The sequence below is a fragment of the Cinclus cinclus genome, chromosome 4, assembly GCF_963662255.1.
Source record: "Cinclus cinclus chromosome 4, bCinCin1.1, whole genome shotgun sequence".
Classification (NCBI taxonomy): Eukaryota; Metazoa; Chordata; class Aves; order Passeriformes; family Cinclidae; genus Cinclus; species Cinclus cinclus.
In genome coordinates this window covers 32395065-32408437 of record NC_085049.1, presented here as the reverse complement: position 1 = coordinate 32408437, position 13373 = coordinate 32395065, and the positions used below count along the sequence as shown (strand labels likewise).

The following is a 13373-nucleotide window of genomic DNA, read 5'->3' as shown; positions in this document are numbered from 1 at the left end:
CCTCTCTGTATAATAAAATAGACCTCCAGGATCCATGCGTAGAGGTGCCTGTGCAATGTGAGCAGGGAGTTTTCTTTGTTTTAATTAAAGGTTGAGAAATTTGTCAGTTCAGAAATATTCTTATTTGCATTCATGTATTTTTTCCCCCCAGTCCTTCCCTGCAGTTATGTTGACCTCTTCACTCCCCTTCCAGGATGCACTGTCTTCCCATCAGCAGCACTGTCAGAGTCCATTCACTTCTTCACTCCCTCTTACTCTTCTGTCTTGATACGCAAGGCAATGCAAATATCCTCACCATTGAAATACATTAGATTAGTAGTTGCCCTGTGGCTTGTTGGTATATGGTGTAAAATTATGTCCCCAGCAATTGTTGAGAAAACTGTTTTCAAAACTGATCTGAGCAATAAGGTAGCCCACATGCACATGTTTTTGAGTGAAAGCTGATTACTATTTGTGATGGTCCAAGTTGTAAAACTACAACCTGGATCTGGAATCTGCCCTCCTGGTAGTCTAGGGTGTGTTGCAGGGAATCTGTGGGAAAAATCTCTCTTTGAGCTGGAATGCTGAATCTGATTCCCAAGCAAAGACTGGTTTTGAATCAGGATCGTCTTTGCACTTATCCCACTTTGTGTTCCCCCAACATGGATGACAGAAAACACCTTTTTCTCATGTGACTCCCTGTTTACAGCATCACCTGGAGTGATGAACAACAGTATCATCTGGTATTGAGAAAAGCAGCTGAAAAATTTTTCTTCAAATGCCTTTAGTGCATGCTTCATCCCATTTGCTCTGCTGATACCACTGTTAAATGTAGGTGATGACACATCCTTTTCAGGCACAGTACCGTGCACACAATTTTCACAAGTTATGTGAGTCTCCCGAGGGAAAGAGCTGCAGCTTGTCCCATCAGTCTGCCTCGTGGTCTTGTGTACTTGCCAGGCTGCTTGACCCTGTGTCTCTCCAGAATGGTGTACATACATATATATATATATATATATATAGCTTGCTGTAGTGGGAGGGGGAGAGCAGGCAATGAGGAACATGAGGGCAGGACAGAGGAGACATGCAAGAAGAAGTAGGAAGGAGAGGTCAGCAAACAGGCTTGCAGGGAAAGCAGGAGTGTGGGGCCTGTAGGACCAGGGATGGAGAAGGCAGCAGAGCAGCAATAAGGCATGAAGAGAGAACTCGGGCTGGTGCCTCAGGGTTTGCTCGAGTGGGCAGCACGAGTGAAGGAGTTGGTTGAGGAACGAGGGTTGCAAAAGTGGTGGTGGAAGGCAGGAGCAAGCAGCACTGCAGACGGGCGGCAGGAGACATGGGGAAAGCCCAGCGTGCTGTGGTACATTGTTTTTAATGTGCTCTATGGCAATTGGAGCTGTTCCTGCAGCGTGGGACTGAGCTCGGTATGAGCCAACGCATCTGTCTGACAGGCTGTTCTCAGGAGCTGGGACTGAAATAGCCACTGTCCTGTGCCTGAGGACAAGGTTGTACAGCCCTTTCTTTGCCTGCCTGTAGTTTTCCCTGCACTTAACTGAGTGGAAATACACATTTAACTCTGGGTTTGTTCTGCTGAGGGGTGAGCACCACCTGCCACATGTTGTTTGTAGCCTTTAAGCAGTTGAGCCAATATGCCCCAAGTACAGAAACGTGAGAAGCAGAACAGAGTTCCCTAGGCTGCTGATTGAAATAGTTAATTGCTTGGAAAGGCAGAAAGGACACTTAGAAGAGTTTCCTTTTGTAAAACCAAGAAAATAAATAAGTTTCCACCAGGTTAGGAAATATTGAAAGTCTTGTCTGAAATCTATCTGCTGAAAGCCAGGAACCCTGGGTGCCAAGATCTACAATGACAGAGTGAATCCTCCTCCTATAAAAGGGATGCTTCCAGTTCTTGTTTTCTCTCAGCTCAGGTTGTGAAGTGAACAAACTTTTTAATAATTCTGTCGAGTGAGAGATGAGTTTTCGTGGCCTATTGGTGGAATGGTAAATTCCCTGCACACGGGATTTCAGCAGGGTGTTAGGGATGTGAGTTTGGGTTTTCTGTTAGGAGTTGGCAAAGTACTTCATCAAATCATCACAAAGATCCTTTAGGTCATCAAGGTCAATTGTTAACCTAACACTGCTAAGACCATGACTAAACCATGTTCCTGAGTGCCACATCTACACATCTTTTCAATACATGCAGGGATGGTGACTCAGCTACTTCCCTGGACAACCCACTCCAATACTTGACAGCGTGGTCCATGAAGAAATTTTTCCTACTATCCAATTGGAGGATTCATCCTAAACAGCAGCCAATGTAGCCACTACAAATCTGCCCTCCTGTACTACATACATATGGTTCATGCTTTACTCACTGTCTCCTGTGATGGAAGAAAGCTCACTGTGCCACTTCACTGGCACACAATGGACTCTTCCTACACTGTTTATAATGGTGTGATTGAGAATGCAGCTGGGGAGATAGAACAGTTTGCTAAGACTGCTGGGCTTTTTTGCTTGCTTTTTTTTCAGAAATCAGAACATGTGTAGTGTGTGAGAAAGAAGACTATGGAACAGGAACAAAATGTTTTAGGTAAGAATGTTAATAACAGGAAAACACAATCGCTCCTGTCTTCACTCTGAGTTCCTCTTGGAAGTTGGAACCTGTGATCTGAAATGTTGTAAGGGTAGGCAGCTTCAGCCATGGCTGATGCCCACAGGAACTAAACCCTGATCAGCTGAAGTCCTCCTATAATGCCAAATATTGACAGAAATGGAATTCAAAATTCCACATTAGAGGGTACTTTCAGTCTTAAGATTTCTGCACCTCTATTCTTCCTTAAAAAAGTGTTAGCACCATCCTGTTCTCTGAAAAAGCCACTGAACAATTAAAATAATTGATAGCTTTACTATGCTGAAGAACAGGAGCAAAATAAAATGCTGAAAGGCTATTAAATGTGTGTGATCTTTCCCATGCAATGAAGAATAATAAAGGTTCTGAGCACCTGTGTGTCTAGGAACAAAGTATGTGATTACAGAACTATGGAATTAAGGACTATATTTCAGTGCTTGTCAGCAGGCAACAACAAATACTATTCCCACATTTTCTGACCTGTGAGTACTTGTCTTTACAGTTTTAGCATATCTTTTTTTTTCCTCTGTGTGTAATTTTTGTTCCTCTGTGTGTAATTTGCCATGTGCTACAGCCTTATTATTTTTATTAAAATTGTCCTAGAAAGTGTTTGTGACTCTTCACCTTTGGCCATTCCCATGTAAAGAATAGTTCCTAAAACATCACAAGTGTGTATATATAGGATCAAGAAGGGACACAAGCCTCTCATAACCTCACCTAACTGCCAATTTCCCCCCTGCTTCAGGGGAAAAATGTACAAGAAAGTACCTTTCCCATCTTTAATAACATCTTTAAATTATCTTATCTCATGGTTAGAATGGACAATGTTGACATTTTTTGTGGAAAAATATCACCATTGGGCCAGTGCTGTATCATGTCTCAGCAAGGAGTAGCATTGAAGGTAATATTCATGTTATTTAATCTTCCTTTGGAATATTATTTTAGAAGTGAATAATACATGGTGCTTTTTGAAGTTTCTTTGAATTTGGAAAATTTGGTTTATACATAGAAAACATTGAATAGACAATTCAGGTATCTGTATGTTTGTACAATGGACTCTCAACTCAGGAAAATTGAAAGACTTAAAAATTTTGTTGTACCTGACCAAAAAAAAAAAAAAAGGAAAAGCAGAAAGCTGAGATTTTTCTGGGAATCAGTATATTTGAATAGATTTAATTTTTAACAGAATATTTTTGTTTTAATATTGTACATATCAGTGTTGTACATAACAACATTGTACTAATAAATGATAGCATATTTCTAAAAGCATTTCAGTTTCAATCAGCATTTTCCAACAGAGAAGCTGTCCAGTTTACATTTCCTAACTCCATTAAAAAATGTTTTCAACAAAATGTTGTCAGCAAAAATGCATTCAAGAAAGATAACTTTATTGTGCTGCTTCTCTGGCTGATTCCAATGATAGCAATGTGAACCATTGTCCTAGACATACTAAAGAAATAAAATTGCTTGGAGTGCAGCTATATACAAATAATTAATGCCTATGTCAGCTCTACAAAAAAGCATTAATGATGCCAAGTTACAAGCAAAAAGGTACTTTTTATATTTTCCTACTCTTTCACATTTTTCAGAATTTGGCCCAGGCTTCATTCTGCAGGTGCAGCTGAAAGACTGAACAGAACTCCTATGGATCCACTGATTTGTCTGTGTGCACTTGGCCCATCATGAGACCTTATATATGAAGGTAAGACCTTACCATAAAGGTATAAGGGTGAAGGTAACACTCATAGCTCCATAAGCCAAGCATCTGCCTCTGTTTTATTTTATCCAAAGATTCTGTCAATGTAAATGACTTTCAAATATTTATTTTATATTCAGGTGTATTCATGTTCTTATATCTGCTTTATTAATGTATTTTGTAGCTTAGGAAAGACTAAGGTTATAAGCTTTCATACCCTTTCTTGATCAAGACAACTGCATGAAATTCATATAGACAAGTGATCAAAGGAAAAAATATAATTTCTTTATCAAATCTTTATGAAAATCATGCTCAATCTCCTGTCTTTACTGTCAGTAAAGCTGGATGCATAATAATGAAACTAAATGAGCAATTTGGCTAAACAACATACATCAGTTTGGGTGGCCAATCCATACTGATCTAAAAGAGATTATATTGGACAAGAGCAATACTTCAAATTATGTTCACTTGCATTTCCATTAGATATTGGCTTGACTATCTAAAACACACTGTGTGTTATCATATAAGAAGGTTGATATATGTTGTTATAGATGTGTTCCTACTTCCATGTACCAAAACCTTCTCTCTTCGTCTCCCTCCCTCTCTCTCATAACACAGGTTGGCAGGTATTGCTGGCCTGCATGTTTCAGAAAATATTGCCAGTTCACCATCATTCACTGCTAAATAGAAAAAAAGAAGAAAACCAAAAAACAACTACATCAGAAAAACAAACAGTAAACAGTACAAAGTTTAATCTTTCTTTTTGCAGTTCTTCTTACTGAAAGATGCCTGTAAATAAAAATAATATCAGAATAATAGATCATCTATTAGCAGAAGCTATAATGTAGCTATACATTTAGAATAAAGAGTTGAAGGGCACTCTCCAGCTGTACATCAGTCAGTGACAGCAAGCCACAGCCATTAAAAGAATAGCCACTAGAGGCCTTCAGTTGCTTGACCCGTCAGAAGTGATGAAGGTACAGCCTCCCTGCCCACCCAGGGCATGTTACCCTTAAATCTCTGGGTGAATTTGTCCTTTCCCCCCAGCAGAGCACATTTCTCCACGTTAAAAAAAAAAATCGCACAGGTGCTCCAAATGGGCACGTCCAGCTGATTCTCACTCTGATAGTCCTAGAAAAAATAAGGGAATTAATAAAAAAATCAGCTGTGTGACTTGTTAAAGGCAACATGTGACATTGAGGGAGCAATGCTCTCCACAGCTGCTGGCACGCTGACCTCCTCCCCTTGGCTGCCTTTCCACCGATCCCAGCCGCCTGCAAACACCTTGGTGGGATAACAGCATTCCGCTAGAAAACTGTGAAAGTGAGAGGAAGTCCACTGAACAACGGCAAGGGTATTTTATTTCCAGCCCCTGTGACAGCTCTGGATTAAATGGATTTTCATTGTTCCTTCCCTACTGCAATTTGGACACGATGTCAGTGTAAGTGTGCCTGGGGTTTTATTTGGTGCCGCCCCCCCCGTCTGCGAGGCTGGTATTCTCCCACTAGCTGCCTGCTCTAAATATGGCCATGGCCAGTGTGTCAATAATCCCCCTCTTTAAGGGACTTGCAAACATTAGTGTTGGGACATTCTTGCTGTTCAGATGTCTAGCTGACGTCTGATGCTTAAAATGGAGCATGCTTTCATCCCTTCATGCATTGTCGTAAGCCCCCGATGATGACTCTTAAAAGGGTGCCTCTGGCTATGCAGGGAAACAGTCGCTGACCACACCGAGACACAGCTTGCTTGCTTCAGCCTTCTTGAATGCCTGGTCACTTCAGCTTTGTACCAGCCTGACCAAGCAGGACCATGTCTACCTTTGGGTATAGAAGAGAGCTCAGTAAATATGAAGACATTGATGAAGATGAGCTCCTGGCTTCTCTCACTGAAGAGGAGCTGAAGGAGCTGGAGCGGGAGCTGGAGGACATAGAGCCTGACCGTAACCTCCCAGTGGGACAACGGCAGAAGAGCCTGACAGAGAAAACACCAACAGGCACTTTCAGCAGGGAAGCACTGATGGCCTACTGGGAGAGGGAGACCAAGAAACTCCTGGAAGAAGAGAGGTTGGGTGCATGTGAGAAGGTAAGATGCTGAGGCATTTGCTGTTTCCTAGAGGTATTTGGTCCTATTCTTCATTGGCATGATCTCACTGACTGATTTATTTTCATTCTCTTGCATTTTTAAGAACATTGTTAGCCCTACCTCTGTGCCTGCTACAGCACTGAGTATTAGCTCAGAGCAGTTTTGCTCTCTCTGGATGTACCTTAAGTGCTCAGTTCAGAACAGAAGAATGTGCCTTAAAAACTAACATTAGTGATTAGAATAGGGAAAAATTTAAAGGGCATGTTGGAAATTATTAATAGATAGAGATGTGGGCTTTTGGATAGCATTTGATATTTTTGAGAAAGCTACACAAAATGCCCTTTCCTTTCCTTAAAAAACAGCCAGTATTGATTTCTGAGATACATGTAAGAAAGATAATTTTGAATACATTTTATGTCAGAAGTTGAGTAAGTGGATGCCAGGCTTTGTGCTCACTGTAAGAAAGCAGCTTGTGTTGCAGTCAGCAGCTTGTGTTGCTTTGTTCCTTCTGAGGATCCTTGGCATGCTTCAGGAGTCTTCTGGCAACTGTTGTCAGAGGGCAGCTGTACATTATTTAAAAAGTGGCCTGGGATAGAGTCATCAATCAAACCATTTAACTGCATTCCCAAAAAAACCCAACAACCTATAGTGTTTGTTAGGCAACTCATCCCCCCCAAAAAATTTTTAGTAATACAAGCCATTTCCTGAACTGCAAATGAACAGTACAGCTGGGCAGGAGAGAAGGGCTCAGTCTTGACAAGCAGTGAGCACTCTCAGTCTCAGCTGATGTCCACGTTGGCACTCCTGATCCTTGCTAAAAGTATATGTGAGAATGAGCCCAACCAAAAACCAACTTCTATTTTCATGATGGCTCCATGTAATTTCAAAGCAAAGTGGCGACTTGGGAATTTTTAAGCACTGCTTCATACCAAGCTCTTACTCTGTTTATAGGTTACATTTTCCCATGTGTAAGCAGAAAGTAATACAACAAAGGCAAAGACAGCAAAACTGAACTCAGAATCTCTAGCAGCCTTGAGTCAGGAGCTTATTTCATTTTCAAGGAAATAATTGTAGTTTATATTAGTTTATATTAGTTTTTTATTAGATAAAATATCTTCTTAGAGGAAAGTCAAATGGATTAAATTACCCTGCAATATCCAGGATGTTTTAACATGTAAGTATTTTCTCTTGTTTGTGAATGGTGGTATAACATCTTTGCAGGCAAGAGCTCAGACCAGTAGCTGTCATCAGACCATTAGTATCAGCTTGCAGACATTGACTTCACTCCCTGCTTGTCAGTCCTAGAGAGTAAATGGCAAGATTAATCTTTATTTCCAGCTTAGCCTGGAACTTGAAACCTGGGCAGTTCTAAAAAACTTGCTGAACAGGTCTAGTTCAGTATCTTATACAATGGCAGGATCTTTTTTTTTCTTTTTTTTTTTCTTTTTTTTTTTCATTCTTTTTTTTTTTTTCTTTTTCATGTATATACAGCATTAATGTTGGGTACTAGCTAAACCTCCAAGTCCTGGCAAAAGACTCTATACATTTTGATCTGAGAAAAAATGTCCTAAATGCATCCTCAAATAAGAAAAGTTTGATATGCTGATATAGAGGTCACAAAAACTCTCTCCACTGAAGGCAAGAAGAATGCTCCTTGAAAACAATTTTTTTCTTGCTTTAAACTGTCTGGAAATTATGCATCTTTATCTAAGATAGTTATTCATGCTCCTTCTATAGTAAGTGGTGACAGATCAGCTGGTCCAAAAGGCAAACAACGTGCAGATAGCCTTTTAGGGTGAATAACTTGTCCTCCAGAGGTGTTTACCTTTGCACTGACCCTCAGTCCTAACTTTTCATCAAATTACTCCCACAAATTAAGGTGAAGTCCTACAGGCTGCCTGCAGCAGTCCTATACCACAGTGCTGCCATAGTAAGAATATATCTCTGTATTCAATTTCAAAATTATCATGCAGATTATTGTAACACCTGACAATGTACATGACAGGCAACTAAATTCTGCATTTGACCTCAGAAATGCCACTCAAAAACAAACAAGCAAACAAAAAAACCCAAAACAAACAAAAACAAGTATGTTTTTATTAATCTAGCATCACTAAACATATCAATAGTTCATTTAAGGGCACCTCCCTCTGCTCATCTGTAGTATATATTCCTTGAAATATAAAACCAAAGCTATGAAGACAGGGTTTTGGATACCTGGGGTTTTCCAGTCTTAAAGCCCACACATATACAGAAAATACAGATAAAAATCTTAATCCCATAATAAACCTATAGGTAGCACACTATCTCTCAGCATAAGGGCCTTGCTGCACATGTTCTACAGGCGAAGCAATGGGGCTGAGTCCTACAACATCTCTGTGTGCAGGCCAGTGCAATCAGACCCTGCAAGACCCAAAGGTACTGAAGGCTCAGGAACACCAGCCAGAAACAGCTCAATGTCCTGTTTCATTAAGAGTCACAGTTCTGCAAACATTACAATTAGCATCTTTCTTGCATATGTCCCAGCACAGAATTATACTGAAAATTGTGAAACAGTACCATGCATTTTAACAGTTCTCTATTTTCAGAGCCAGATAAGTAAGCAAACCTAAAACTGCACACCAGTTGTCTAAAAATAGGCTGTCCTGTTAGTAACACTTTTGTTTTCCAGAAACAGAATCACTGTCTCTGCAGAGTGTACTCACTTGGGAAAATACACTCTAGTATTTTACAGAGATTAAAACAGAAATATTGTTAAAGTAGTGCATACAGAACAATTATAATTCAATCAAAATTTTATAAACATTTTCAATTGTAAACAAAAATGCATACCTATTCCAGTACACAAAACATGACATAGAAGATCTTTTTGAGCCAGAGGTGTAAGGCTGGTTGTAGATTCTGAGTTCTGTCACACACCATAGATCCCCATCACACTCCTGGAGTCCTCCATGTGGAGAGTGAGGCTTTTCTGGGGTGATGATCTTTTCCTGCTTCTCTGCAGAGAAGTCTCTTTTGCCACTGCTAAAGGCAACAAGCAGAGCTTGGGGGTATGGTTCTAAATTTGCCTTCCTGGTACCCACCAAACACACTAAAATAACCTTGTGTTTCAGAAAGGCAATGTATTTTCTCTGTAGAGAGAGTTATAACAATTTACAGTATGGCAGCTGACCTGCAACAGCTGGCAGTAAGCACTGGCTTAGCTCTTGACAAACACCAAGAAATTCAGGGGTTATTGACATGTGGTTACATGTTACCTGTGGGAATGCATCTCAATCCTTTCTTCACAAATAGTTTATTTGTATGTAGAGCCCATTCAGTACATCCAAAGTATTTTTGATATGACTTCTGTAATTCTGTATTGGTTTGCATGCTGGTATACAAGACTACACATGCAGACAGTATTTGTATTTTAAATCATTGCAACCTTCAATTTTTTAGCCATACTAACATATGCAAGGGAGTCTGAGATGTCTAATCCTTATGAAATGAAGAAGCTCATTGCTTGTGTTTATTCTGAATTTGTTGTTGTATGTTTCTGCTGTCAAGGATCTAAATTACATCCCCTTGTAGATATGCCAACACATAGAAAACCTAAAGTATGTCTGTGTCATAGTACCTTGTATCAAGTTTTCTTTTGGCAGAAATAATTGACATTGGTAAAGTACTTGTTAGATGAAACATCTTCTGTTCTCTGAACTGTATCTGTTTATTTTTAGCTTTCAATGTTAACTCATATAGTGTGAGTATAATTGTTCCTCTGCTAAAAGGCAGTAGTTACATTACTTCAATCATGTTTAACATCCACACCTACATTCCTGTTCAGGATTCTGAGCAAGAAGAAGACAATTCAGAAGAACTTCAAGAAGAATGTTTCACAGAGAGCAATAGTGAAGTGTCTGAGGAGGCATATACTGAAGAGGATGAGGAAGACGATGAGGAGGAAGATGAAGATAAGAGTGATGATGAGAATGATGAAGAGCAAAATGCTGCTGCTGGCAGGCGTTCTGACCACATCAGACACAAAAAGTGTAATGGTGAAAAGGACAATGAAAACTTCCTTAATGGCCATGATGGAAAAGACAGTGATAATCGGAGCTTAAAAAGCAGTGCTATCCACCCTTGTGGAAATCCAACAGTAATTGAAGATGCTTTGGAAAAAGTTAAGAGCAACGACCCTGACACCACAGAGGTCAATCTGAACAATATTGAAAACATCACATCACAGATGCTTATACAATTTTCTCAAGCCCTGAGGGACAACACAGTGGTAAAGTCATTCAGCTTGGCTAACACCCATGCTGATGACAATGTGGCAATAGCTATTGCTGGAATGTTAAAGGTTAATCAACACATAACTAGTCTGAATATTGAGTCAAATTTTATCACAGGCAAAGGCGTGCTGGCCATCATGAGAGCTTTGCAGCATAACAAGGTTCTAACAGAACTGCGGTTCCACAATCAAAGGCACATCATGGGCAGCCAGGTGGAAATGGACATAGTCAAACTGTTGAAAGAGAACACCACTCTGGTAAAGCTGGGATACCACTTCGACCTTGCTGGCCCAAGAATGAGCATGACAAGTATCCTGACAAGAAATATGGATAAACAAAGGCAAAAGCGCATGCAGGAGCAGCGGCAGCAAGATTCAGGTTGTGATGGAGCTATCAATCCAAAGACCAAAGTTTTGCAGAAGGGGACACCTCGGTCCTCACCTTATGTGTCACCTAAAAGCTCACCATGGTCTTCCCCAAAGCTCCCTAAGAAAGCACTGCCAGTGAAATGTCAGCCTTCAGCACCTGCACCCCCACCTCCCCTTCCCCCCTCGCCACCTCCTCCCCCTCCTCCTCCCCCTCCTCCAGTTATTCCAGAGAAGAAGGCACCTACCAGGAATATAGCTGAAGTCATCAAACAGCAAGAAAGTTCAAAAAAAGCCTTACATAATGGACAGAAAAAGAAAAAAGGCAAAAAAAGCAGAAAACATGAGAACAGTATATTGAAAGAAATTAAAGATTCTTTAAAATCAGTCTCAGACAGAAAATCAGAGGAAGGTTCACGGCCCTCCACCCGGCCATCCACCCCACAAAGGTCTCTCCATGACAACCTCATGGAAGCGATTCGGGCGAGCAGCATAAAGCAATTAAGGCGGGTAAGTAAGGTGGATCCTAGTTCAGTAACTGATTGTGGTCCAAATATAGCACAAGCTCAGTTAATTTTAGTACACACATTTAGTTAAAAAAAAAAAAATCTTAGAAATGTGACCATAATGAAGCACTTGGGAGGAGGCTTCTCTCCCATTAGGCTTTTCTCAGAACAGACATTTCTGTCTGATTGTGATTTTGACAGAAAGCGGGGTACATTTCCGGGCTCAGTCTTGTTGTGGGAGATGATGTGTAGCACAGAGCTCTTGGCAGTGTATATCTGGCAGAAATTTCAGGTATTTTGCCATCTAGACTGTACAGCAAGTGTAATGAATGTCCTTCCCACCCCTGTTTCATAGGTGGAGGTACCAGAAGCCCTTCGGTGAAAGCCTGGATGACAGAAGAAGCAGAGCAGTGATCGAGGGGAGGGTGCTTGTCCTTTCACTGGTGGTAACAGACTGTCTAGAAAAATGCTTCCAAAGTACACTCTTAGATTCAAGCCATTTCTCTTTTATCTCAAAGGAATAAACCTGCTAAATACAAAATAATGCTTTAAGGATCCATTTGCGTTGTAATCTGTAAATATGGAAATAATTTTCTTTTTTATTTAATGAGATTTATATTGAGAAGTTGTTGCTTATTTAGATATTCTTGTCAATATCTGATTGCACATCACTGGACAAGTTCTTTACACTGAGATGTAATAGTTTACCAGCCTGTGGTATCTTTTTTTTTTTTTTCATGTATTTAAAATAAATGTGGTTTGAAGCTTTCAAGCAGACACATAGTCCTGGATTTCTGTGAGTGAAAACCCACCAGATGGTTGCATCAAGTTCATGAGTATTCAGGAAGTCTTCTGGAAAAGAACCTGAGATCTTTCTCAGCTGCACGTGAGCCTATGTGGAGGATAGTACCTGAGCCCATATGTTAGTGCAGTTTCATATTTGCATTGGAAAAAATAGTTTATACAGCTATATACCACTAAAACTAAGCTATGGGTTGTGTCAGGTCACCAATGCTGCACACCAGGTCCTGAACCTTGGCCTAAAGAACTGGGAGATGAATAGAGCTGTAGTTTGCCTTGGCTTATAGATTGATAGTTAATGTCAATATTTTAAGGATGCAGCAGAGTTATTCAAGTGAGATCCATTCAGTACAAGTGCTGTCTGTAATCAGAACTAACCCCAGTGCAGACATCCAGTCAGACAGAGAAACTTGAAAAGCAGCCTACCATCCAGGTGGAAAAAGGCTTTCCTATGGTATCAGTTGAACAACAAGCAGGGTGTGAACTGTCAATATGATACAGTGGAAGCAGAGCCAACATCACTTGGAGATGAACGACTGGAGGTATCACATCACAGGCAATGGCACGAATAGCCCTTCTTCATGTAGCACTAGACATCTCCCTCTGTCAAATTAGTTATGGTTCTGGGTGCTTCAGCTAGTGTGAAGGCAGTGATAACATGAAGAAAACTGAGTAGTGGCCAAAATGTTGTAAGGCAAGAAGAGAGATATGTTCAGAAGCACTTCTAAGTATTAATTAGTTTGCTCATTGCAACTATAAATAACAGAATTAGTATTTCTTTTGTATAAAGCCACATCAAAGAGACTTACTTAGGCTTACCAAGTAGTGGTACTGAAAAAAATAAGGGTAAGCTTGTACCTACAAATATTAATGAGACAGATTTTCCCAGAAATAGGAACAAATTACTGGGGGGAAATTAAACCTAATGGAGAGGGGCAGTCTTCTAATGAACTGTCAGAAATGTTACTGCCATGGCAAGAAAACAGTGAGGACACCTTTTTATTTTGTATTTATTGACCGAAATGTACAAAAGCAATTTGTATC

The 13373-nt window shown here is 40.2% G+C and overlaps 1 protein-coding gene across 1 annotated transcript; it reads left to right on the top strand.

The window, feature by feature from the left end:
- The first annotated feature begins 6110 nt into the window (after positions 1–6110).
- LMOD2 (leiomodin 2) lies at positions 6111–12435 on the top strand. The gene is made up of 3 exons (XM_062491037.1): positions 6111–6383; positions 10219–11532; positions 11884–12435. The coding sequence occupies exons 1-3, from the start codon at positions 6111–6113 to the stop codon at positions 11908–11910; spliced, it is 1614 nt and encodes a 537-aa protein (XP_062347021.1). The 3' UTR covers positions 11911–12435.
- Positions 12436–13373: the final 938 nt, after the last annotated feature.

Bases quoted from the DNA above. Each gene is read 5' to 3' on its own strand.
- LMOD2 (XM_062491037.1), top strand. From the start codon at position 6,111: ATGTCTACCTTTGGGTATAGAAGAGAGCTCAGTAAATATGAAGACATT. The intron at 6,384-10,218 runs GTAAGATGCTGA...CAGGATTCTGAG, and splicing joins GGTTGGGTGCATGTGAGAAG to CAAGAAGAAGACAATTCAGA. The intron at 11,533-11,883 runs GTAAGTAAGGTG...CCTGTTTCATAG, and splicing joins GCATAAAGCAATTAAGGCGG to GTGGAGGTACCAGAAGCCCT.